General features: G+C 36.5%; 1 protein-coding gene across 4 annotated transcripts in view; it reads right to left on the bottom strand.

The window, feature by feature from the left end:
- LOC132124167 (myosin-IIIa-like) overlaps positions 1-17708 on the bottom strand; it is a 74095-nt gene extending 56387 nt beyond the window's left edge. For all 4 annotated transcript variants that reach the window (XM_059535051.1, XM_059535049.1, XM_059535050.1 and 1 more), the window contains exons 1-3: positions 17587-17708; positions 13336-13519; positions 12261-12395 (exon numbers count right to left, since the gene is read on the bottom strand). In XM_059535051.1, coding sequence (XP_059391034.1) covers positions 12261-12395; positions 13336-13519; positions 17587-17588 — 321 coding nt within the window. In that variant the 5' untranslated portion in view covers positions 17589-17708. The remainder of the gene's footprint in view (positions 1-12260; positions 12396-13335; positions 13520-17586) is intronic.
- Positions 17709-24440: the final 6732 nt, after the last annotated feature.

Raw genomic sequence — 24440 nt, forward strand, 5'->3', positions numbered from 1 at the left:
CTTTATTTAGAGCCATTTAATCGACCAAAGACAAACAGTCTCCTATTCACAATATCCCAAAATCTATTCCCTATTTTGAAAGAGGCATTGATGTGCACCTTGAAATTTAAGAGAAAAGAAAAAAAAAACATTTATTAATGCAACCAATTACAAAACCTTTGAAAACAATCTGCTTGATCCCTCCTCTCAGCAGAACACTGATCACTTCAAAGGGAACATCAATGACTCACATCACTTTATGTCCTGAGAGGTCATTTACATTTTCAAAAACATTTACTTCTATTGCCAAGACTCATCCCAAGGGGTTTTGATGAGTGGGTGGATAGACTTGATTTCCCTGATTATGCATAAAGCTCAAACATCTGCAGAACTGCAAATATGTAAAGCTGAAGCTGGTCATTTCTGTGTCACGGTAACACCAAACATAATTGTGGGCAAGGAGCTGCTTTTGAGTTGTTTTAACACATTGCTATGTGATTGCCAGGGTGTTATGCATTGTTCGTAGGTGGGATTCAAACATGATATATATGATATTCATTTTACGTTTTACATTTTCTGTCAGGGGAAAACTGTATTTGATACAATTTTTGCAAAAGCACTCTAAGCCAGTTTGAGGTATCATTTATGTCCGTAGCACAAACCTGTATGGATTTACATCTCAAAATGTAGTACTTGGTGTCCATGCACACAAAATAATTTTTTTGTGTTCTAAAACACAAAGTGCAAGAAAGTGAAATAGAAATAGAAAGAAACAGGTCTAGTGATGTGCTTCTTGCCCATCCCCCTACCCCTCCCTAAAATCAACTTGAGCACCATGTTTTTAGAATGCTGTGAATACTTGTGCAAGAAGATGCAAGACAGAAGCGCAATGTTCAAACATCCGTCTAGTGCATATTTACATAGAAAAACAATAGAAAAGCAGTACATTGGAACACAAAATATGGTCTGTGTGAATGACCCCATATTACTCATTAAAAAAGAAGAAGAAGAAGAAAAGACAGGATGTCTCTTTTATTCTTTTTTTTTCCTTTATAAAACCTCTCAGAAAGGGCAACAAAGCATTCAATTTAATTTGTTCTGGACATCCAAGTTTGGTAAGTGGTGGGCTGAAAGGGTCATTTATCATTGGGTTAAAGAAAGGTGAGATGTGTTGAATTACTCAAATAAATGAACTATTCCTTGACACACTAATTTATTGAAAAGCACCTGCATAACACAGTCATTAAAAATATCCACAATTAGAAAAATTTTATAAATAAATAAATAATAATAATAATGCCAGCACTAAAATCACAGACATAAATCATTCAAAATTATTCTGAATCTCATTTCCTACTGTTAAACTTGTACAGTGCTTCAGAGTGCCATGAAGACTAAAAAGCAAAGCTGACCTTATCATGTCATGGCCACATCAGCCAGAGATCACCTGCCATCATTAAATTTCACCCTGACACAGACAGAGAGAGAGAGTGAGACATTTATTTAACAGAGAGCAACTTGATTTTTTTTTTTTTTACTAAACACTTCCTTCAGGACTGCAACAGGGTTAGTTCACCCAAAAATGACAATTTGATGTTTATCCTCTTACCCCGAGGGCACCCAAGATTTAGGTGACTTTGTTTCTTTAGTAAAACACAAACAAATTTTTCAAATACAGTTTGGACATCACGGTGAATCAGAGGAAAAAACAACAACAACAACAACAAAAAAAAAACCGATACAAAAACTAAATAGTTTCTTGCACAGACTGATCATTTCATGTCTTTATACATCAATGTATTGTCATGAGCCACAGGGTTTAATTTTTTTTTTTTTGTTTTTGTTTGTTTTTTTACTTTCAAAGCCCTGATTCACATTCACTTCCATTACATGACTGACAACCTGCAATGGCTTGAGTTAAAAATCTTCTTTTATGTTCTACTAAAGAAACAAAGTCACATACATCTTGAATGCCCTGGGGGTAAGCAGATAAACATCAAATTGTCATTTTTGGGTGAACCCTTTAATGACCAGGATCAGGTCTATTCTAGATTTAATACTGTCACATGGAATTGATGTCAATTGTGTTGAAATTATGCAGCCAAGCGATGATATTTCAGATCACTATTTAGTTTTGTACAAACTTCATATAGCTAAAACTTTAAATTCTACTTCTTGTTACAAGTATGTTAGAACCATTACTTCTTCCACAAAAAGACTGTTTTTTTAAGTAATCTTCCTGATGTATTCAAATTCCTTAGCATATCCAAAACCTCAGAACAAATTGATGATGTAACAGAAACTATTGGCCTCTTTCTTTTCTAGTACAGTTGCTCCTTTCCAACTAAGGAAGATTAAGGAAAACAAACATAACCCCAGGTATTTATTCAATACAGTGGCTAAATTAACGAAAAATAAAGCATCAACAAGTGTTGACATTTCCCAACATCACAGCAGTAATGACTTTATGAACTACTTTACTTCTAAGATCGATACTATTATGCCCCTTTCACACTGCACGTCGGACCCGGCAAATTGCCAGAACATTGCCAGGTCGCCTTCTGTGTGAAAGCAAACACGTCCCGGGATTGATTCCGGCAATGAACCCGGGTCTGGGACCTAGTAACGTTGCCAGGTTAAATCCCGGGACGAGTGCTGTGTGAACAAAAGCCAGATCTAATGCAGTGTCTTAGTGATGACGCACGTTATCGCGCGACTCTTTTACTGGCTGTTTTGAAGGAAGATCAACGTTCGCCACAAAAAAATATGTGCAAAAATGTGTAATGAAGCAGAGATCAGTTAGTTCCTCACTTACCGCGCTGACACCGAGATCGTTCACTTGCATCAGTGAAAGTATAACGTGCCTAACGTTTTCGACTCGTACATTACATGTCACGCCCTGATGTCACATGTCATTACGGGACCTTTACGCGTTGTGTGTGAAAGCACGCACATATCCCAGGTAATCACTGGCAGTGTGAAAGTGCAAAATCTAGCGACCCGGGAACAATTACCGGAACACTTTACCCGTGTATTTGCTGGAATCGTAGTGTGAAAGGGGCTTTAGAGATAAAATTGTACCCATGCAGCCGTCAGTTACAGTATCGCATCAGACATTGCACTATAGATCCCCTGAGGAACAGTTCCACTCATTCTCTACTATACGAGAGGAAGAATTGTATAAACTTGTTAAATCATCTAAACCAACAACAGATATGTTAGACCCTATTCAATCTAAGCTCCTAAAAGAGCTTATTACGTATAAAGCCCTGAATGGTTTAGCACCTCAGTATTTGAACAAGCTCTCGTTACATTAAAGGTCTCCACGTCCGCTGCATTCTCAAAACTCTGGCAATATGATAATACGTATAATATCAAAATCAACTGCGGGCGGCAGATACTTTTCTTATTTAGCACCTAAACTCTGGAATAACCTACCTAACATTGTTCGAGAGGCAGACACACTCTTGCAGTTTAAATCTCAATTAAAGACCTATGTCTTTAACCTAGCCTTCACATAACACACTAATACACTTCTAATATCCAAATCTGTTAAAGGATTTTTTTGACCTCATTAATTAAGTAAACCGGAACCGGGAACACTTCCTATAACACTCGATGTACTTGCTACATCGTTAGAAGAATGGCATCTACGCTAATATTAGTCTGTTTCTCTCTTATTCTGAGGTCACCATAGCCACCAGATCTAGTCTGTATCTAAATCAGAGGGTCACTGCAGTCACCCGGATCCAGTACGTATCCAGCCCAGATGGTGGATCAGCACCTAGAAAGGACCTCTACAGCCCTGAAAGACAGCGTAGACCAGGACAACTAGATGAGCCCAAGATATAGATTCCCTGTAAAGACCTTGTCTCAGACGACCACCAGGACAAGACCACAGGAAACAGAGAATTCTTCTGCACAATCTGACTTTGCTGCAGTCTGGAATTGAACTGCTGAAAATGAAAAGTTACCATTATGTTGTGCTAATAGCGGCTTGTTTCCATTGTGCTGTGGACATTTTATTGTGTTGTGCACTGTTGGGTCACCATAGTTATCTGAATGGTGCCATTCATAGAAAGACTGTACTCATAAAAATTTTTTCTAACAGAATAAAATAAAATAAATAAATAAGAGAGTAAAATGTAATCAATGTGAGACACTTTTTTGTGCTTTACCAAAGGAGGCAATGAGAGAATCAGTAGCTGCATGAAAAAAGAAGAGGACAGGTTATTAAGAGATAAATGCACACACACACACACACACACACACACACACACACACACACACACAGACACAAAATGACAGTGGTGAGAAAACAGCAGTTAAGAAAGCATCTGATCATAGCAATTCGGCAGTCATGTCAAGCCACATTTAATTTTATAGCACTTTATTCAATAGACTGATTTAAAGCAAATCGCTTTACAATATTAAACATGGACAAAGTGTCAGTGTTACTTTCAATTACCATTACAACTTCAATTAGTACTATAAAGCAAGTCTCCTGTGTGTTCATGTTTAATAGAAAAAAAAAAATAGCCTCCATTCACTTCCACTGAATGAAAATATGAGTATGAACATTCTGCTAAACAATTTTATGCTGTGTTTCACATAAAAAAGAAATGTTGGTTTGAAATAACATAATAAAATAATTTATTCCTTACGGGAATTAAAAAGTGGAACCTTTTAAATTAAACCTGTTCATTTAATTTCTTCCTGATAAGGTTTTTTTTTTTTTTTTTTTTTTTTTTAACTGTATCACTCTGGAATACCTCAGGCTGCAAAGGACGTTATTAATGTCATCAACTGATGTTTCATCAACATAATTCCTTATATACCGATGAGAAGACTCAATAATAATATCCCCTTAAGTCCTCCTAGTTACTTGGAGTAACATAACTGGACCTTCTGACTGAATATTTAATTTGAGCTGAATGTTTTGTTAAGTGCAGTAGACAATCAAATCATAGCTTTCTTTAAGCTCTCTGTGTGTGGCCCTCACACCTTCATAGAAAAACACCTCTTTTGTTCAAGAAACCTTATCATTTACAGTCAAATAATGAGCTTGGTGTCTGCTTTCCCTCAACGTTTAATGAAAAAGCCCTGACAAACACTGGGATTTTAAACCTCATTGTGAATTAATGATGGGCACAAGCTAGACACATCAGACATGGTTCAAAAAGGGCTTTGTTTCAAAGGGTGTGCCAAAGAACCTGCCATTCAATACAGGAGACAAGGCCAAAAAAAAACACAGCCACCACTTTGACCATATTATTAAACAGAAGGGCAATGTGCCATTTGATCTGTTGCTTTAACCACAATGTGTTAGGTTGAATATAATTACATATATTACATTGGCAATAACAGTTTGAAACAATGTGTTGCAATAAAACTGACCTATAGTAACTACATTGGAGTTGTTCCAAGGGTCAATGATGATTGAACTTCAGATAATTCTTCTTCTTTATGTTAAGTACTTTATTAAATATATTGGATGTACCCCAGCCATTTTAATAATAGAGACTTGAACATCAAAGTAATTTTATAAAAACACATAGCATAACAATACACTGGCAACTACTCACAACACCTTAGCACTGGGGCAGAGTATAGGAAGTGTATGAATGTGAGTGTGTCTTGATGAGGCATACTAATAGATCTAGCATTTGGACCAATCAGACACACAACTATTTGTTATATTTAACAAATAATATCTAACATCCCCTCATCTAACCAAAGACCTCCTTTTCACTCTAAATTCACTTTGAAACAGACAAATATACACTTGTACTATACAGTCCATCCTAATTATATCTCCCCCTAGATTTAACCACTTGAGAAATGTAGGTACATGTACCCAATTTCCCCATTTCATTATTTTTCCTCTTAAAGTGTTTCACTTATGTATTGATACAAACTTTTTTAAATTAACATTTTAGAATTGCATACTATTGTTAACAGAGGTCACAGGTATGCCATGTTTGGTATCTTTCGGCTGCATTTTTAATGGTCTAAATGTTTATTTATATTATGTGTTGGTACCTATGAAAGGTATTTGTGTTAACAGAATCTTTAATGGTTTCTTCAACAACATCCAATCAAAGACCAAGATGTGAAACATATGCCTGAGGACAAAATGTTGTAAAACTTCCCTCCAAAAAGTACTCATTGCTCACTGAAATCCTGAGGGTGTGACATCACCAGCCTATATAGATCACTGATCACCAGATCAGGGTGGTTCTTTTAGATTCAGGAATTCTGGGAGAAGATGCTGAGCTAAGAGCCTTAAAAAAACAGCCTAAGCTTGCGCCAGGCCTTCAGACTTGATTTTCCATTCATCAATATCCTCTGATTCAAACTGGTCTCACCAACTCACTTCATCAGAGACCAACTAGAGCCCCAAATTGCATCAGGACTCTTTTTAAAACAAGCGAGACGAGCAAATATCAAACTTACTCTTATGAATTGATACTTTAAGTATCATATGCACCATTTACAAAGGTGTGTTTGAACTAAGGAATTGATGTTTCCTTCAGGCTGTAGATCTGCTGAATATCACATTGTATGACAGCTTAATGTGTTGTATTTCTCTTCTCTTCACTGCTTAAGCTTTAACCCTTTTTGCGTACTGTATGCGAGTGTATGTGTGTATATGTTAGACTAAGTGTTTAGGTAGTTAATAAAGTCTAACTTGTATCACACTGGAGGTTGTTCATTGTTTGCTCATAACTGAAGTCCCTAATCATGCAGATTTTAGCTACATGCTCTGAGTAGTATTGTACAGTAAGAAAGTTATTTTCCTTAAACAGGAAAATAACGTTCTAAGAATTGACAGACAGTTGATACTGAGAGGTCAACTAAATACTTACAGCAGATCTAAATATTTATAATTACACATAACTAGTTATGATTGATTATTCATATTTCCCCTTTGAGCTGATTCACTACATAGACAAGCATCACTGAGATGCATTGTGCCTGTGACATAAAAAATACTTTATGAAAATGGGATGCAAAATAAGCTATTTTGACTTCACAAATGCATAAAATCAGTGGGTTCTTTCACTGAAAATTATTGAGGGGGCAAAACACAAATAACAATTTTTTACAGTGAGTATTTTTATTTATGGATAAAAAAATAAAAATAACACTCATGTTCAGCAAAACTGTGTTTATTTGAATTAAAAATACAGGAAAAATATATTAAATTGTGAAATATTGTTACAATTTAAAATATTTGTTTTCTACAATAATAAAAAGAAAAATAATTATATATATATATATATATATATATATATATATATATATATATATATATATATATATATATATATATATATATATATATAATTATATTAATGCAACTTGTCCTTTTGATGGCAAAGCTGAATTTTATTAGCAGCCATTTTTTTATAATATTGTTTCTCTCTCTCTCTCTCTCTCTCTTTCTCTCTCTCTCTCTCTCTCTCTCTCTCTCTCTCATAACAATGAAAAAGTCTTTGCTGTCAAAATACTTTGCTGTCAAATTTCTTGCTGACTCCAGACATTTGAACAGTAGTATAAGAAAAAAATAATTAACAAAATTATTTTTTTGAAAAACGGTGTAAATATCCCACTGCCAACTGCTATAATTAGTGTTTTCTTTTACATTAATGTTAATTTATGCAGATAAAAATGTTAAAATGTGTAAAACGCATATGCAAAAATGTCATTGCTATTCACTGCTATTTCATGTTAGCCATTGCATTAACTAATGTTACCTTTAGAATCATATTAAATTTTTGCAAATAACTATTTTATATTTTATATTTATTGTCTCCAGATTTTAAGAATCCAGTCAAAAAATCCACAAGCAGGCTTTTAAAAACTACATACAGTATCTGCAAAAAGCCAGGCATTCTAAATGAACTATATGAATAACAGTGGCACAGAGTCATTATGTTTCATTTGAAACTACAGCAATGAACCGCTGTTGTCAGTCCTATCCCAGCCATTAACCACCAACTGAAGCCTATGAGCCAACTTGAACAAAACTGAATATACAGCTCCTTATATGACGAGGAACAGGGTAAGTACAGATGAAAGTGGTTCCCTTTATATCCACAATTATAACGCACAACACAAAAGAGAACTAAAACAAGCACCAGGCCTGATGAGCAGCCAGCAAGTGGAGGATGCAATATGCGAGTCCTCTCTGTAATCAGAGGTCACTCAGTGTGGAGGAGCCTTCTTCTCGGATCCTACTGAAATACAAAAAATTACAGTTCTGAGGGGACGACTGTAAGCATGGCAATTTACCCCCCTGCGTTCCCTCATCTCCTTGGCTGCTAACTTGCTGCTGACAGCTTCAGTGCTCAGCTGTGATTCCAGCCAGAGGATTAACTTACATATTTGGATTGCTGACAGCGGATTTTGCATGAAGGAGTTTGCATACATAAATGCAAAGGTTTTTAGGGAAACACAAACAAGAAAAAAATATAATTCCTTCTCCTGCAGCCTAAGAAACTTGCCTAAAGCTTAGAAAAGGAAGAAAACTTTTGTAATGTGTGGTAACTGTGTTTGAAAAAAACAACAACAACAATGTGGTTTCTTCACAGGGGGTGAGAGAAACGTGCTATACTTTTACATGTTAATCAAAAATAGGTTTCAAATTCAGTTGAAATATGCAGTAGGGGTGGGCAATATGGCCTCAAAATTATATCACGATATTTCAAGAACATTTGCGATAATTATATATTTATGATGATATATAAAAAAAAAATATGGAACAACATTTTATTGGTGATTGCAGCTGGCAGGCAGCAGCATTTATAAGTGCAAACAAAATGAATGGCATTTTCCATTTTTTCCCAGTGTGCTACTGTCTTTGTAAATCTATTGTCATAAGGTGACAAAAGCTGCTGTGTGTTTGACTTGAAGCTAGTCTCGCATAGCCAGACCTTAAGACTGTAGGTCTGGAATTCATGGCAGCTTTCATTGGCCATTTTATTGACATCAAACAACCAATCATTTCGTCTCATTCATTGTCAAATTTCGAGGCGTAGAAATCCTGTAGAATTCAACCAATCCAATGATGACTTTGACACTCCTCAAGTGTTTCCACTTTTGTTTCCCATATGCATCAGAAGTTTAACCAACAGTCCGTGGGTGTGACATCTGAGGTTGAGACTAAGTTGAAGCAGGCCGATCAGTGTATGACGTCAAAACGCGTCAAAACACGCGTGAAAGTGATTTAACCCTCTGGGCTTCTTCGTAAATGGGTCACACTTAGCTTCCTCCCGCCCGAAAACGGGCGAAGCCTTAAAATTGTACTTTACTTTTTCCCAGGATAACCAATCAAATATATTTTTGTTCTATAATGTTTTCTGATTATTATTTAGAATTTTTAATGATACTTTGAATTAATTATATAATTTTTATGAGCTATTTTTTCCATTAGAATTAATATATCATTTTTTATTTTATATTTATTAAAAAAAAAATTCAATAAATACAGCATTTCACATCAAAATAGAGTGCCAGCCTAAAAAAAAAATGTTCCAGGAGAAGAACTTCATCTAGTGGCTTTAAAAAATAGCCACTTTTGTGTAATGTCCTGTACCAGCCTGTAGGCTGTCTATAGCTTCCTATATATCCTATATAGAAAGGCTTTTTGATTCCTTTTGTTGTTTTAGACATGATTTCTCTATCTTATTCGTTTTTTTATTTAGATATACATTTAGATATTCTAAAAGATGATTACTTTATTTTCTTAACAAAAATGTTTAGATAAGTATCAGGTTTTGCATTATGATTACAATCAAACTATAGCATTTGGTTAGAAAGGGAACACAATGTGTGTGTGTGTGAGTGAATGTGTGTGTGTGAGTGAATGTGTGTGTGTGAGTGAATGTGTGTGTGTGTGTGTGTGTGTGTGTTTTGCATTTGAGCGAGAGTCTCTTTTTGTATTTTTTATTTATTTATTTTTGCATATTCTCAAAATTTGCTGTTGCAGTCTTACCAGTCTCTCTCTTTCTCTCTCTCTCTCTCTCTCTCTCTCTCTCTCTCTCTCTCTCTCTCTCTCTCTCTGTGTGTGTGCGTCTGTGTGTGTGTGCATTTGAGCAAGTTTTTTTTTTCATTTATTGATTTTATGTGGAATATTCTACAAATTTGCTGTTGCAGTCGCCAGTTTATCTGTGTATGTGTGTGTGTGTTTGTGTGCGTGGGTGTGTGTGTGTGTGTGTGGGGGGGGGGGGGGTCTTATTTGCACTCTTGATGTTCTAGAGTGTCACCCCTTCATTGCTGTACACTTTTTTTCAGCACAGTTGCTGATCTGTAGCTTGTACCACCAAAAGTTTCTCTGAGTTTTCCTATTTTTTCGTATTTCCCATTCATTTCCTATGTCGCCCGTTTTCGGGCGGGAGGAAGCTAAGTGTGACTTTTTTTTTTACGACCCTTTAACATATCAGAATCATCTCCTTGATTTTTTTGTGTGTTCATATAGGTAATACAACAAAAGTCACCAAGTTTCATCCCCATCCGATGAAGCAAAAAAATTAAACATTTCAAAACGTTCAAGTTTTCGCCCGTTTTCGGGCGAAGAAGCCAATGTGCGGTCGAACATGCTCTAGAACAGCTGTCACGATACTTTGATGTCATACACCGATCAGTCTGCACAGTGCTGCTTCAAGTCGAACACACCTATTGGGTTGTGGTGGTGTTGTTGAGCACTCTAGGGAACGTAAATTAGCTATATGGCATTGCATCGCACACCCCTAATATGCAGAAATCTTTATAAGCAAATGATTTAATGATTTATTTTCTTTATTTTACTTTATTTTTATTTTTTTATTTTTTTGGGTGGGCGTCTCCAGTGAATCCAGACACTATTTGAACAAGACACTCTAAATGGTATCGCTTTATATGAAATCTAGCTGGAGATTTGATTGATTGGATGAATTCTTAAACCAAGTGATATTTGTACACAAATAATTCTAGAGCAATTCTCTGAGACGTAACCTTTTTTAAAATTATTTTATTTAAAAATCTGTGTTAAACAAATAGAAAATTTGTTTAAAAAAGTTTATTATATTTATTATATTTTAATTCTGGAATTCACGTTTTCATAGAAAGGTGTTTTTAATCAATCAATCAATCAATCAATCATAAAAAACTACAAATTAACAAATCAATCAATCAATTAATAAATAAATCATTTAATCAACAAATCAACCAACCAACCAATCAATCAATCAATCAATCAATCAATAATTTACAAAGACTGACTCAGAAAGTCATGGTCTTCTGCGATAAGGTTACAGGACAACGTGGACATGTTAACTAACCCTCCTCAAACCCTACATCTTGAGACCAAGGCAAAGTTTCACACCAGGTAAACATGACTTAATCTCTTCAGACAGGTCTAATATACTAAACACAATCCAAGGTCTGATTCAGCTGCGCAAAAGCCTCTATGGGCTTGTCTGAACACATTCTTTGCTGGATAATTACTGCTGAAAGACATAACTACTGGGGATTATCCATCAATACATAGTTACAGTTTGGTTCAATATAAAGCGACTTCACTGTCAGAACCCATTACAGAGGCAGACCATCTATTTCCTGCTAAAACTCTGTGTCTCAATACAAAATTGGTATTTGAACTTGCTCATCTTAGAAGGACACAGCCAATCCACATTAGTATTCACCCCTTTACCCCCCATACCTATCTTTCCACAAAAACTCTGCTGACCTACTGCTGAAATAAAATCTCTTATATAACACTCATCTTATCGCATTTCCACAACGCACACTTTTGTTATCTGTTCTCAAGCAGTCAAACCACACAAAGGTCACAGTGTTTACTGTAGGCCTTATGTGATTTTAAAAGAGAGATTCACCCTGACATTTCACAGCTTTGAGAAATGTTCTGTCTGTATCTTCCAATTTAAATGTGCTCCTATAAAACACAGAGGTGGTGATACTAATAACCTTTTAATAGCAGCATAATTTGCTAATCCTCTATGAACAGATTTCCACTGCTTTCATACATACCCATCAGCCCACACTGTGACGGAAGCAATAAATCCATAATGTGATGAAATAGCATTTAATACACTTTTCTTTTACTTATTTACAAACACCAGCATATGTATGTGCAGAAATAATAACTGTGATTGATTATGGCATTTAAAAGTGTTTTGCAGATAATGTCACTAGCCCAATTTAACAAGTATGTGATATACTGTACAACAAGTTTAAATAAATGAGGCCCATGTGCATGACATGGAACAGAACTTCACCTCTAGCACTAGCCATAGCTGGTCTCCAATCTTGACATCCTTTTTGTAGAACATTCCAAAGAACTTGACAACATTGGGATGGTCTGAGAGAGCTTTCAGAATGTTATATTCAGCTTCAATTTCCTCATCAATGTCCTGAAAGAAAAACACAGGCAATGGTTCAAACTTCCATTCTCCTTTTGGAAGTCATTTTATCTATTGAACTTAGCAAAACCAGAAAGGCCATGAAATGTCAGCATTAATAAAGCCATAGAATACTACTAGAACCTAGGAGTGTAGAATTTTAATGGATATGGTGCACAGGTCTTTTATGTGATGCCTTTTGGCTTCAAAAGTGCTCCATATTTCTATTACTAAACATGATTACTGCATTTCCTGTGCTTGGAAAGCAAAGAAAATAAATATTTGTAAATGTCTTAGGTACAATGACCATAACAGCTGCAGTCTATTCAATTAAGCCTAGATTTATTCGATCTAGATGAGTAATTTAAATATACTGGCAGCCAAAGGCCATTGAAATACTTCCAAGCCTCCTTTCTGGACCTTGAAAGGGTGACCTGGAGAGTCTCTGGTGAAGTAAATGAACACAAATTGCACATTTTCTGAAAAGCCATCTCTTCATGATTAGTCTGGGTATGTGCTGTTAGGGCTGCTTTTATTTGCCCCATTACTAAAAGAAAAAGTGTGTGGCTGGAGAAATGATGAGAAAGAGAGGCACAGAGAGCCTTTTGACATTATCTGCAGGATATATATATATATATATATATATATATATATATATATATATATATATATAGATGTTCTTAATCTGATAGTGGCGAGTAGTTGTTCTCAGTGTTCAGTAATTAACTGCAAGGCCTCTCTTAAGGCATAAACACTCTCACGGGTACACACAAGTGTGCAAATACATACATATGCACACAAATGTGAAATGACTGAACCTTAAGGGCCTACCATGACTCTGCCCTTAGCCTCAGTTCTGTGCAAATCTTACTTTGTGTTGTGCATGTTGTCTCTCTTTGCGACCTAAAAACATATACCACACACAAGTTTGATCTAGTATGGTTTTACTCACATGGATTGGATCCAGTATTTTTACGGCGGCTTTGCTGCCATTGACCCTGTTAAGCACTTTATAAACTTTCCCATAAGTCCCTTTACCAATAGTCTCAATGATCTCCCAGGTGTCAGATGGATCTGGAAAGCTGTCAAAGACGATGGATTTCCCTGAGTGAGGAAACATCTTCTCGAGTGATCTCCTGAGGAAAAAGAGCACATTTATTGAATCTTGAGTTATAGATGATTGCTTGCTGTTTTTTACATTTGACTTATGATAGTTAACTTGGAAGTTGTTTTTTTATTCACTTGTGATGCCTGCACACAAGAGATAACACATCTTAACAACCATGTGATGAGTAAAAGAACCTCATGAAAATGCACACTAATATGTATAAAAGGGTTTTAAAATTAGCCTCGGCACAGTTAGGACTACTTTTGCATGATGGCAATGTTGCTCCAGGATTAAAAAAATCCACATATACAGTAGTGACATGTCCTACTTGACAAGATTACCCTTTATCATGTCTGACAAAGCATATCCCTCAGAATTTTTGCAAAAGCTGCAGCCTTTTGCCTGTCATTGGGGATGGAAATCTTTGGACTAAAATGCTTTGGTTGAATTTACATCTCCAGGGTTTTGATATCAAAATTTGTGAATCCCTCTTCAGAAAACAATGGCTGAGAAAAGCACAAAGATATGATCAAGTGTGAAAGATCTGAGGATCCAGTGAACCAATTTACCAAAGGGTGAAAAGTTCTGTTCCTTCAAAGACAACATTATCTGCTCATCAAATCTTAGCAGTATCTATGACTTAGTGAAAGAAAACATTAACAAAAACGTTTTGACAGAAACATACTTCTTAAAAGAAACACAGTAGCAGAGTTTCAAAAGTTCTGAATAAAGCTTGAATGGTGCTTGTCTGTGCAAAGCATTATGTATTCTGATGGTTGCCAGAACATTGCTTTTGAGAGGCTGATGTTTTCTGGGTTTTTGCTAGGTGGTTGCTCACTATCCTAAATAAAAAGAATTGATCTTCAAGTTTTTATGTAATTCTGGTCTCTTAATGTGACTAGGAGGTCCTTTGTACAATGCACATTTTTTGCCAAAGTGGCATCCAGTTCTGCTGCTGGAGGGCTACCTTCCAGCTAATTGTGGTCTTCAGAATCACTTGGATCTTCCAAGCAGGTGCTTTGTAGCTACAATCTACAGGAAAGTAACTGTGTCCCAATATAGAGGCTGTATTCGAAGACTGAATGCATCACAGCATTGCAACAAAGATGTTTCTTTGGCTATGAAGGAAACAAAGATACAGCCTCTGAATTGGGACACAGCTAGGAATCTTTCAGTTGCAGGATTGTGCCCACATACTCTATTTTGATGCAGCTAAATTAAACACATAAGATAAAGACTAAAGCTGTGCTGAGATTTTGGCTATATTTGCTTGCAAAATTAGAGAAGCAACATAATATATGTTTTAAGTGAAAGTGTTTCTCCTCTCAGTCGCTCGCAGAACAGAGCAGATTCAGAGAGAAAGAGAGATGTGTGCGCAGTGGGAAAGAGAGACCTTGCGCTTGTGTGGGAAACTAAATAAGGCTTGGGGACACCCTAAAGATTGGTCGATAGGTGGTTAAAAAAAAAAAAAAAAGGTTGCTAAAGGGGTCTGGAAAATCCATAATTTGGCAACACTGTCAGCATCTCCACCCATTTCTAAGAGTATGGGCTAGGCCACGGGTCAAACAGAAAATGTGCGCTGCGTTAATTGCGCATTAATAAAATTAGTGCTGTTCAAATTAATGTGCATCAACGCATTATTAATGTATTAATTTTGACAGCCCTAGTTATAACATTCAAAGATAAAACTGAAGTAAATAAGAGGATTGTTGCATCCCTTCCTTTCATTTAAATAGTTCCAACAAAGCTCTTGCTCCCTGTGGGTTAAGTGCCTTATAAGACTGATCACTCATAGTACCCATAACTCAGGTGCATGGTTTTTCCTATCATTGCTATTCTGATGACATGCTCTATGATTTCAACCAGATGATTCAGCGGTACCTGCTCTGATCTTAGACTGCCTGACTGGCCTCCAGTCATGGCTTGCATCAAGTTCAAGACATTGCTGTTTGCTTACAGAACTGTAACAGGTTCTGCACACTCCTACCTCCGCTCTCTCCTATGAACCCCCTCCAGAAGCCTACAGTCAGTAAATGAGTGGTGGCTAGTGGTCACATCACACATGGAAGCACAAAATCACCCTTAAGAACATTTTCTTACACCACACCCTGTTGGTGGAATGACCTGCCTAACTCCATCCGGACAGCTAAATCCCTCACAATATTCAAGAAACAACTGAAAACTTCTCTCTTCCATAAACATCTAACTGCCTTCAATACTACTACTACTTCTACTACTACTACTAATAATAATAATACATCTCTGCATTCTATGCTCTCTTATTTTTCTCCTGTCTTAGCTTTTTACTATTTTGAGCAGTGACTGAAACCTATAACAGACATTTCTCATGTTTATTGCCATCTTATGATACATTGCTTGTTTTATTCCTCAATTGTAAGTGGCTTTGGATAAAAGCTGGCAAATGAATAAATTGAAATATAAATGTAAATAAGAGTCTCATTTTGTTGTGATTGAGAATGCGGGCAGACTTTTCTAATGTGATAGAGTAACGAAGACCCTGATTCAAGCTACTTTTATGACCTTTTTTTTGTTTTCTGTACAATGTGAACCACTCTGTGTCAGAATCATGGACCTGTTTCCTGTCTGTTCCTTAGTTCTTCGTCGGGTATGCTTGTTGAATGCCTTCCTTGTGCTCCCAGTTGGATTATTATGCCGCGTTTCCACTGAAATGACCCAGATCAATTGTACCAGGATTTTTTTCCCCCAGGAACTATCCCCCCTGCCCCTGACCTGTTGCTTTCTGCATTTCAACTGCTGTCTAAAGTACCGTGAAGATTAGGCAATTAGTCTGGTGACGTAGATCTGAGCGCATTTCTCAATACATAGTATGCAAATTTCGGACTTGCATCCTCAGTAGTTCGGACTTTGCGTGTTCGACTTGGGAGTGTGATCTCCCGCAGACGGGATGACGCAAATCCGGTAATTCTGCAAACAGCAACGTGCTTGATAACATCAGTCAGCTCGTCTTGGCTACTGCTATTGTCCTTACTGTATATTTACAAAAAGATGAATAGGATATCAAATACCAATGCCTCCTTTCATTTTAAACAGAATAATAGCCGCAGAAATGTACTTAGTATTTTAACCACTAAAGAGACATCAGAGCCAGCAGCAAATGTCAGAAGGGCTAGCTGAGGTGAGACTGCTCTCATCGGTAAACATGAGCACTAAGCTCCCACTGATCGCATGGAGCTGATCGTCTCCAAAATAGGCAAAACAGATTTTTAAATAGACATTGTCTTTATAAATAAACCACAGATTTGAGTTTTAACAACATTCTCGCCTGAAATAGTTTAAAAAAACTAAATTTCATGACACAATAAACAGTAATATTTGTAAAACTATCCTAATAAATGGTGGTTGAAATCACAATGCTGCGTGAACTCAACTAATCAGCATGTTTAGCGCTCAAGACCCGCCCCTGAAAGTTCCAGACCTTTGAAAAAGTACTACCTCGCATGCAGGGACTTTCTGAGGGGCAATATTTTACCCAGAACTTTATTTAGATCCTGGTTCATGCGGTGGAAACACACCGAGTACCAGCCCAAAGTCCCTAGTTCCTGGGTTAAATTCCAGTGGTGGAAATGTGGCTTTAAAGACTCTCGTTCTGTGAAATCTCCATGTCTCCTCATCCGTCCCATTCCCATCACATTAAATATTACAACCTACTGTTAGAAAAATAAACAATATTACTTTACAGAATTGTGTGGTAAAGAAATGTATAAACATTATTTGGATGTTGTGCTCTACAGAATAAAAACTTTTTTTTTCTTTTAAATAATGACATTATTTTGGACCAACCCAACTCGTAGCCAAATTCATGCCAGCAAAATCAGTCGTAAACACTATTATTTAAAAGTAATATGAAAATCACATTAATCCCAGACAATATTTAATCAAACTTGAAATTATGTTACTACTTTTAGTAATCACTGATCTTATTATACTGTCTCTCAACCGGACTCACCACTTGTAAACCCTACTGGGTAGAAGTTCAACCAGCTCTTTCTCTACTCTAATTGCAATTAAACCCACTTTCAAGATAAAAATTGTAAAATTCAACATATCACTTACATTCCTTTCTAAAATGGTCGATGAACATTTTGTTGATTAAGTCCATATTGACCCCGCGGAAGCAGTCGTGGTGTGTGAACACTTGTGAAGGAGTTAACCACAGCTAAAGCTAATCTCAGCGAACCATGCCTTGCACCAGAAAAAATGCTAAGCAGCAGAAGATATGTTGGGATTAAGAGGAATTAGTCGACTACGCCATGAGCCTTTCCTCATTTAGATTCTCATTGATACAGGCGCCAAGCTAGTAACAACAACTAAGAATACTATGCCAGGGGAACTACCTCTCTAACCCAAATAAAGTAACTAGACAGAGTAGCTTAGGAAGAATCTTTATCCTTTGTTTGGGGTTTTACACCAGATAACTTTCTTTCATGCTGTTTTGTGGTATTTATAAAAATCTATGCTTTTTTATTGAAATTGACATCTTTTCTATGAATATGGTAGAAATTGGTGTCCTATTACTTTTTTATTGCAAAAATGGCACAAGGAGCAATAACTATTAGGTATTTTGGAAGATTTCTTAAACTTGAAATGCAAAGGAAGTAACAGCATTTGGAGCATTCTTTGATTCATTTTATATGTGGTGGAAGGACAAGTAAATAATCTCATTCCATTTTCTAAATTTTCAGACAAATTGTCTTTCTGGCTGAATTTGTCTAGCTCAAACATCAGTTATTGTGTTAAGATCTAAATCTTCAATCCTGTTTTCTGCTCCTGCAACATTTTTCTCCTGGCATTGGTTCCTTTCACCCTTTGTTAAAAGAACAAAACTCCACCTTTACTTTCAAGCCACATTTTTGTACCCATTTCCAGAAAGTGGTAATTAAGTTACTATCTTTCAGGATATACAATCAAAAGGAGCATGTTTGCCTACATGCTTTCTGGTAGAAACCTGCACAAGTTCTGTTATAAAATCAAATTTAAGCATGATAGGACATTATCATCATTACTTATGCCAAGTCATTAGCCTTCTAAACAGCGAGGCCACACAGCATGTAACTGAGGACAAGTACAGCTCAATGTAAAGTGCCCCAAGGATCTCCCACAGATGTTCAATAATGAATTGAGATTCTATATGTTACAAAACTCCATGACACAGAGACACAGGAGAAACTGAAAGATAAGACTAGCCCACCTCATCACTCACAAATTACAAGACATTGGGTGTGAGTGTGTAAGATGACCTTCCCTACCTAAGGTACTTAGAAGTTATGAGGTGCATTAGTGTATGAATTTTTAAGTGGGCCTCGCCAAGCAAGCATCACTGTTACTGCTCATACAGGTTTGAGGCATTAAGGATAATGGACCCTTTTCATTTGAGCGGGAAAGTAACCACCTAGCAACCTCCTAGACCACCTTAACATTTTGGCATAAAGTTTGACTTCGCAAGCAATACTTACTATTTCCCAAAAAATAAATAAATAATAGTAATAATAAATAGATAAATAAATTATTGTGTTTGCAAATAATATGTGTAAAGAACTAGGCCAAGAATTATAAATTAAGGCTATTAACATATTAATACTTTAGAGAATAAATAGGTAATCTTAAGGTATAACAGTATAACCTCTTATGGTACTATTAAGGGTACTTCCCCATTGCAAAACTATTGTAACTCAAAAAGTACAATTTGAAAGTTTATGCATGTATGCATTAATTTTGTACATTATTCGCTTAAACTATGCTGGCACATAAGGACAGTTCCACCCCAAAATGAAAATATTGTCATTAATCACTTAGCCGCCATGTCGTTCTAAAGCTTAGTTCGTCTTTGGAACACAATTTGAGATATTTTGCATGAAAACCGGGAGGCTTGTGACTATCCCATTAACTGCCAAGTAAGTTACACAGTCAAGGTCCAGAAAAGTAAGAAAGACATCGTCAGAATAGTCCATTTGCTATCAGTGTTTCAACCGTAATGTTATGAAGCGACAAGAATACTTTTTGTACGCAAAGGGTGAAGCGGAGAGACACAGAGGAGACAAATTGTTGAATAAAGTTAGTTTTGTTTTCTTCGCGTACAAAAAGTATTCTCGTCGCTTCATAACTTGGTTGAACCACTGATGGCAGATGGACTATTCTGACGATGTCTTTCTGGATCTTGACAGTGTAACTTACTTGGCAGTCTATGGAATAGTCACAAGCCTCCCGATTTTCATTCAAAATATCTAAAATTGTGTTCTGAAGATGAACAAAGCGTATACGGGTTTGGAACAACATGGGGGTAAGTGATTTTACTGACAAAATTTTCATTTTAGGGTTGAGTATCCATTTAACATTACGTAGCAACATTCCGTCAGTTGACCGTATGTCCTTTTTTCCCCAGACATTTCCTGGCCAAGATTTCCAAATTGCCCAAAATGTCCAGATTTTGTCTTTGTTTATACAATTTGACGTTCTCTCACTCAGTCCTCATTCATTATATGTAAGCATATTTGCATTGCTTTGACCATTCTTAGTAGATCCCACCTTCTTGCATGCTACAATTCATCAGTCCATTAACACTATTGGTCAAACTACTTTTCAGTCATTACCTTCAACAAATGTGAATACAATGCATACAATACAGGCATACCTGTTTTGCCCAGATGTCATCTTTGCCTGCTTTGCATCCAGAGAGCAACGTTATGAAAGTGCTCAGCACTCTGAAACATTTCAAGATAATACATTTTGCACTATGTTAAGTCGCCTTATTTCACCTTTTTAAAGAACAAAAGTTGAAGCAACTTGAGGAGAGTAAGGAAACAGGAGACAGGTCTGCCAGGGTAAGAAAGAAGACCTGAGCTAATTTACGAGGCTGTGAGTGGATTGAAGTTTCAGTTTAACCTTTGCAGGGCAAAGCATGCAGAGGAAAAATAAGTTGAAAGACTCATTTTAAGATATCGACATCAAATTATTCTTAAGCCAAAAAAATAAACATCAAGATAAATTTAAGCATTGTATCATGCACCAAAATGGTGGGATTCAAATAGAAAATCCAACCATTTATGAATATGCATATTAAGAAGTCGACAATAGCACATGACACAAAACATTTTGGTATTTTTTCATGTTACTCCAAATATAATATATTTAACATGTTATATTATTATTATTATTATTATTATTATATTATTAGGATCATTCACCATGCTACTGCCAAATAAAAAAACAAACAACAAAAAAAACAAGGTTAAATCAAATAAGATTGTTGAATCATGAACTGATGTTTACCTGAAACTTTAGATGCAAATTATAACCACATCCCTATAAAGTCTCATTGTGACTAAAATGTGTATTACACAAAGGCACATGCACGCACACATTCAAAGCACTGAATTACAGCCAACCCCACACCTTACTAAGTTAATCTAAGGCATTACAAAGAAATGCATTTAACATAACTAATACAACTCAAATGCAATAAAGCCAGTTCCACAGATGGTTGAAGAATGCTTGCCTTTTGTAAAAAAAGTTAAAACCATGTTTTTCTTTATATGCAAAGAATTACAATGTATTTAACTAATACAACAGTGCCTATAATACTACAACAACCTAGAAAAATCTGTTTTAAGATGCAATAGTTCAAACAAAAGGTAAAAGCCCACACCATGCAAGTATACAAACTTCAACTTACAGTTCGCCGCTGCTTCTACATGCTTAGGTATCAATCAGTCATAGTCTCCCATCACTGAGGAAAGAGACTGTGCTAGTTACTGCCTACAGTTAGGTTATCTCTCTGTATTATGTATTATTCATCAACAAAAAGTAACACAATATTGTACAATATCCCAACATGCTAGGCTTCTAACTCTTGCTTTAATGTCACCTCAGTGTTGCTGTTAGGCTGAGGTGACCTATGGACGAAGGCATGCAAAATCACTTGCAGATGACAGATTAAAACAGGCAACTGCTTGGACACCTATACTGTAATAGCTGTGATGGGGAATGACACTAAGCTATATAACAGTTTTTCTACCTACAGTGCAGGCACTAGGTAAGAGCTGGGTAAGGACGGACAGGCTTGGTTTCTTTGAGGTTTACACTATTGTTCTGTTCTGACTCAAAACACAATGACTAACAGTGCAGCAGATGGTTCTGTGATTGCTACTACATTTAAGCCTACACTGCTGATGATTTAATGCGACTAATCTATCTTAGAGAGACATCTAGTGTCTCTGCTTCTGTCAATGACAACACCATTACCTAGCAGACAGGGTTATTTCAGTAACAGTATGGTAACTAGATATTAATTTTAAATTAAATTAAATTAAATTAAATTTATGCATTTAGCAGACGCTTTTATCCAAAGCGTCTTACAGTGCATTCAGGCTATCAATTTTTACATATAATATCATATCATGTGTTCTCGGGGAATCAAACCCCCAACCTTGCGCTTGAGCTACAGGAACACTATATAGATATATAGTTAGTTGCTGTATTTATTTGTATCATTTCATAGAACATTTCGGGCAAACTGTTTTTTTTTTTTAAAGTAAAAAAAAAGAAGAAGAAAAAAAAAGACTATTTGTCTTATGTGGGATTGTAGGGATGCAGAAGCTTGTTCCAGTGTCTCGGTCTAAAAGCAGGAAAACACTCTGGAAGGATGAATGGCCAGCCCATCACATGGCTAACACACACAAACATACACACATATACATGTACTGCATGTTTTTGGATTATAGGGGAAACCAGAGCACCTAGTCCAAAACAAGGATTACATGCAAACTCCACATAAATTTCCTGGAGCAATCCAGAAAAGTAATGGGTTGAAAGTCACATGTCTCATGAGTTTCTCTTTCAAATCTGAAGAAGATACCATGAAAAATGAGATTCCTGCAACTATTTTTCTGAGACTATGTCTAGTCCCCCACCCCCATGTAAATATCTACCAATGAAAACTAGTTTAGTCCTTAAACATACCACTGCATAGTTTGTCAATTATAAAACAATAGACAGAATCTGCAACATTGTATAAGTGATTTATTTGACCACTAGAAAAATACAAAAATAATAATTTGAGTAATAATAAATAAATAAATAAATAAATAAATAAGAAGAATTAACTATGGGCCTGTGCCAATTACAGTACATCCTGAGATAGCTAGAAATACAGCATTTACACTGTTAGACACTCAAACAGTCTGTAATCACATGCTGATTGCCTCCCTAATAGATGGTAATCATACAGATGTGCCACATATTCAGTAATCACAGTCTATTCATATAGACTGCATTCTCACTGCATAAAATCCAATTATTGGCAAGCATAGACAAGCATATTTTTCCTTTGTCGATGAGTTTCAGCAGACTTTCACACTTCATTGGTAACAACACTCACCAACAGGGGCTGCTGTCCATCCTCTTTGTGACTGTTTATCTGTGTGGCTAGAGATAGAGTGTTATACTGTACCTGAAGAGCTGCAGAAAGCTGAAATATTCATGGCCGCTTCTCTGTTTCTCTGGTTTGTTATGAAACTCCCATGGTGTTCATTAGATCCCTCCCTTGCCCAAGGTTCACTTTTCAAACCAGAGGAGACGGCAGATGCCATGCTGCTCACTTGCCGTGTGCACCCCGGTAACACTCTGTCAGAAGATACCGCTGCCTCTTCCTGTGCGCCTTCATCATCACTTTCCATCCTCTCTGTCGCTTTCCTTTCCTATCTTCCTCTCTCTCTTTAGCACTTTCTCACATATGACTAGCCCAGGCAAACATCATAATTCAAAGCAGTGAGAAAAAGCCAGCACTGATGTTTCAATCAATAACTCTGTATCAAGTCATTCATTCCTCGGCCCAAGAGGAGGCCCCTCATCATGCATCACACCTCCCCACCCCGACTTCAGGTCTCTCTGGCCTCTGATGGCCTTTATTTCCAAAGGGGTCCAATTTGATCAGCCTCGTTAAGTGGTGCTCCCTCAACTGGATCTTCCAGACTTAAGTTACCACAGCTAAAGTGCCCCATTTCCTGCTCTGTTGGGTTACAAATGGTGCAGTTCAACCCACAGGCGGAAACACAGCAGTGGCAGTAATGACCCAATGATTAGTGTGGGCATTGGGCCCATGACCTACTTGGACTGAATCTCTGTACAAAGGCCTTCCCCCCATTTCAGACAATAAGCCCGACAGACACATTACCTGTTCTGGGCTCTTAATCAAAGCAGAGAAGTACAGTCTCTATGATTCTCTTTTGCATCATGAAGTGCTATACAAATAAACTTAAATTGCCAGCTGGAAATCTATATAAGGCAAGAATGGGACCAAATTCCAACAGCAAAACTCCAGCAACTCATAGCCTCAATGCCCAGATGTCTTCAAACTGTTTTGAAAAGAAAAGGAGATGCTACACCATGGTAAACATGCCCCGTCCCAACTATTTTGAGACCTGTAGCAGAAATCAAAATTGAAATGAGCTCATTTTGTGCATAAAATTGTAAACTTTCTCAGTTTAAACATTTGCTATGTTATCTATGTTCTATTGTGAATAAAATATTGGCTCATGTGATTTGAAAGTCTTTTAGTTTTCATTTTATTAAAATTTAAAAAACGTCCCAACTTTTCCGGAATTCGGGTTGTAATTTCATATAGTTATTATCACACGAAGAGTAACATTTTTCTCTAAAAGTCAGCATAATTACAAGTGTGACATTGCTTTTATCCAACAGTTCAAACAAAAATCATTCCAAACACAGCCACTGTTTTGCGCAGTGCCAGCCCGAAGGGTTGTGGGGCCCTAGGCGAGATAAAAAAAATTGAGCCCATTGGTGTAAAAACAGTGAGAAGAGAGCACATAAAATACAATTTCAATATTTAAGTGTATACATTTTTATTACCTGTAACAAACTCAACATGTAATACATGTGTAAAAATATTTAGT

This window comes from Carassius carassius, chromosome 42 (genome assembly GCF_963082965.1).
Source record: "Carassius carassius chromosome 42, fCarCar2.1, whole genome shotgun sequence".
Lineage (NCBI taxonomy): Eukaryota > Metazoa > Chordata > Actinopteri > Cypriniformes > Cyprinidae > Carassius > Carassius carassius.